Genomic DNA, 1,824 nt, shown 5'->3' with positions numbered 1-1,824 from the left:
ATTTGTTTAGTATGAATTTATTCACCAATAAATATAATCACTTAAGTACAATAACAAACAATTGGTAAGGAATGACATCAAAAACGAGTAAACACGCACAACAATTTTAGACCACAGCGATTGTGGTTACTTTGGTTAACAATAAAAATCCACAGGTTTTGGAAGCAATTTATTAATCGTCTCGTGGTTCTGGATAATATTGTGTTATGAGCTTTGTAATTTCAGTAGCTAATTCTGGTGTAGCTGCCGCCAGCACACGACGTGACATCATATCAAACTTACGACCAGCTGGATCAATAACCACACCACCAGCTTCACGTACAATGATATCCCCTGCACAAACGTCCCAAGCATGTATGCCGAATTCATAGTTAGCATCTGCAGCGCCCAATGCAACCATGCACATATTTAATGCAGCCGATCCTAAGCAGCGTAAGCTAATATTTAAAATTCATTGCTATGGAAACCACTATAAAATATTTGATTTTCTAATTACCCATGTACTTTAGCAGCCAACTTAGCAAAATTCTGATTAACAACTAACATTTTTTCAACATCTCTTGTGGTACCAAATTCGCTAGTAACTAATGATTTTGTTAAATCCCTTTGTCCACTAACTTTAATGCGTCTTCCATTGTAAAGAGCACCTTGACCACGACGTGCAGTAAAGAATTGTTCCAGTATCGGATTATATACAACACCAATTTCGGTTACTTTATTTATAACAAGTCCTATTGAAATGCATGAATGCGGAAAAGAGTGTACAAAGTTCATAGTACCATCGACTGGATCTATTATCCAAGTGGGATCATTAGTTAACTTTTTTGGTGAACCACCAGCACTACTTTCCTCTTCAGCAATAAATCTATAATAATTATAAAAATCAATATAAACTTTTATAATTAAATATGCATATATACTTATGGTCAGGAAATGCATGGGCTAAGCCTATCATGAGCATTTGTTCGACTTGTTTATCAGTTTGAGTTACCAAATCAATATCGTCTGCCTTCAGCTCATATTCCTGACGCAACTCACTGCGGCGTCTAATAACCTGTTATAATAATATGAGGCATCTGTTTTATGTACACAAAAAGACATTTTATTATATATTGAAGCACTCACATCGCCAGCTGCTTTCACATGTTTCACCACGACCTCGAAACATTTATCCAAATCGTGTACATCAGTGTCAACCATCTTGCAACTTCAAAAATTTTTTTTTTGACTACACGAAATTTGCAATTATTTACACGAATTTAAGTTTATAATATGACAAATTACAATTTAAAGCACACTCAACAAACCCTTACTGATAAGTAACACTGAAGTACAATTTAATTAAATTAAAGCATTTTCTTAAAAAATCTGAATTTATTTCAAAAACAACTTACTGGCTGCCAGCTGATAGTGTTGCACTGAACTGTACTCTGCAAATAGTAGTAAATTTAATGAGCATTTGCAATGGCTCTCAAACAGTCATTCGATTAATTTAAAAGTTTTGACGGAACTCATATAAAATAAGTTGACAAGTAATTGATTGAGAAGTTGACAGAAAATACTACCGATATCTACAGCAAATGTTTATAAAATTTTACAATATGAATTTTACCAACAACACCAAGTATCAGATAATTTAAGCTCGAAGAAAAGCTGCATGTAACATGCGATACGTTTGTCATTGAATGCACATTAAATGAATATAAATGAACGTAATAAAATAGGCCTTTTCGGTGGCTCGCAAGTATGGCAAAAAACAAGAAGTTGCTGGCCTATACTAGCCGAAATGTGCGCAAAACAACAACAACACTATTTTCTCTACCT

General features: G+C 34.1%; 1 protein-coding gene across 3 annotated transcripts; it reads right to left on the bottom strand.

Annotated features, from left to right (window-relative positions):
• LOC119673446 (inositol monophosphatase 1-like) lies at window positions 1–1,552 on the bottom strand. 3 transcript variants are annotated; one of them, XM_038084724.1, is made up of 6 exons: window positions 1,395–1,552; window positions 1,285–1,325; window positions 1,126–1,228; window positions 921–1,054; window positions 497–865; window positions 1–437 (listed from the first exon to the last, which is right to left on the bottom strand). In XM_038084724.1, exons 3-6 carry the CDS (start codon window positions 1,198–1,200, stop codon window positions 173–175), a joined length of 843 nt encoding a protein of 280 aa, XP_037940652.1. In that variant the 5' UTR covers window positions 1,201–1,228; window positions 1,285–1,325; window positions 1,395–1,552; the 3' UTR covers window positions 1–172. The 3 variants fall into 3 exon arrangements, with proteins under 3 accessions (XP_037940652.1, XP_037940651.1, XP_037940653.1); XM_038084723.1 differs by having other exon boundaries at window positions 1,126–1,325; window positions 1,395–1,551; XM_038084725.1 differs by lacking the exon at window positions 1,395–1,552 and having other exon boundaries at window positions 1,285–1,371.
• Window positions 1,553–1,824: the final 272 nt, after the last annotated feature.

The sequence above is a fragment of the Teleopsis dalmanni genome, chromosome 1 (genome assembly GCF_002237135.1).
Source record: "Teleopsis dalmanni isolate 2A chromosome 1, ASM223713v2, whole genome shotgun sequence".
Classification (NCBI taxonomy): domain Eukaryota; kingdom Metazoa; phylum Arthropoda; class Insecta; order Diptera; family Diopsidae; genus Teleopsis; species Teleopsis dalmanni.
This window is presented reverse-complemented; position numbering and strand designations above follow the sequence as displayed.

Coding starts and splice junctions, on each gene's coding strand:
- LOC119673446 (XM_038084724.1), bottom strand. CDS start 1,200: ATGGTTGACACTGATGTACACGATTTGGATAAATGTTTCGAGGTCGTG. Junction 866..920: donor CATGCATTTCCTGACCATAA/GTATATATGCAT, acceptor TAATTATTATAG/ATTTATTGCTGAAGAGGAAA. Junction 438..496: donor TTGGCTGCTAAAGTACATGG/GTAATTAGAAAA, acceptor TTTAAATATTAG/CTTACGCTGCTTAGGATCGG.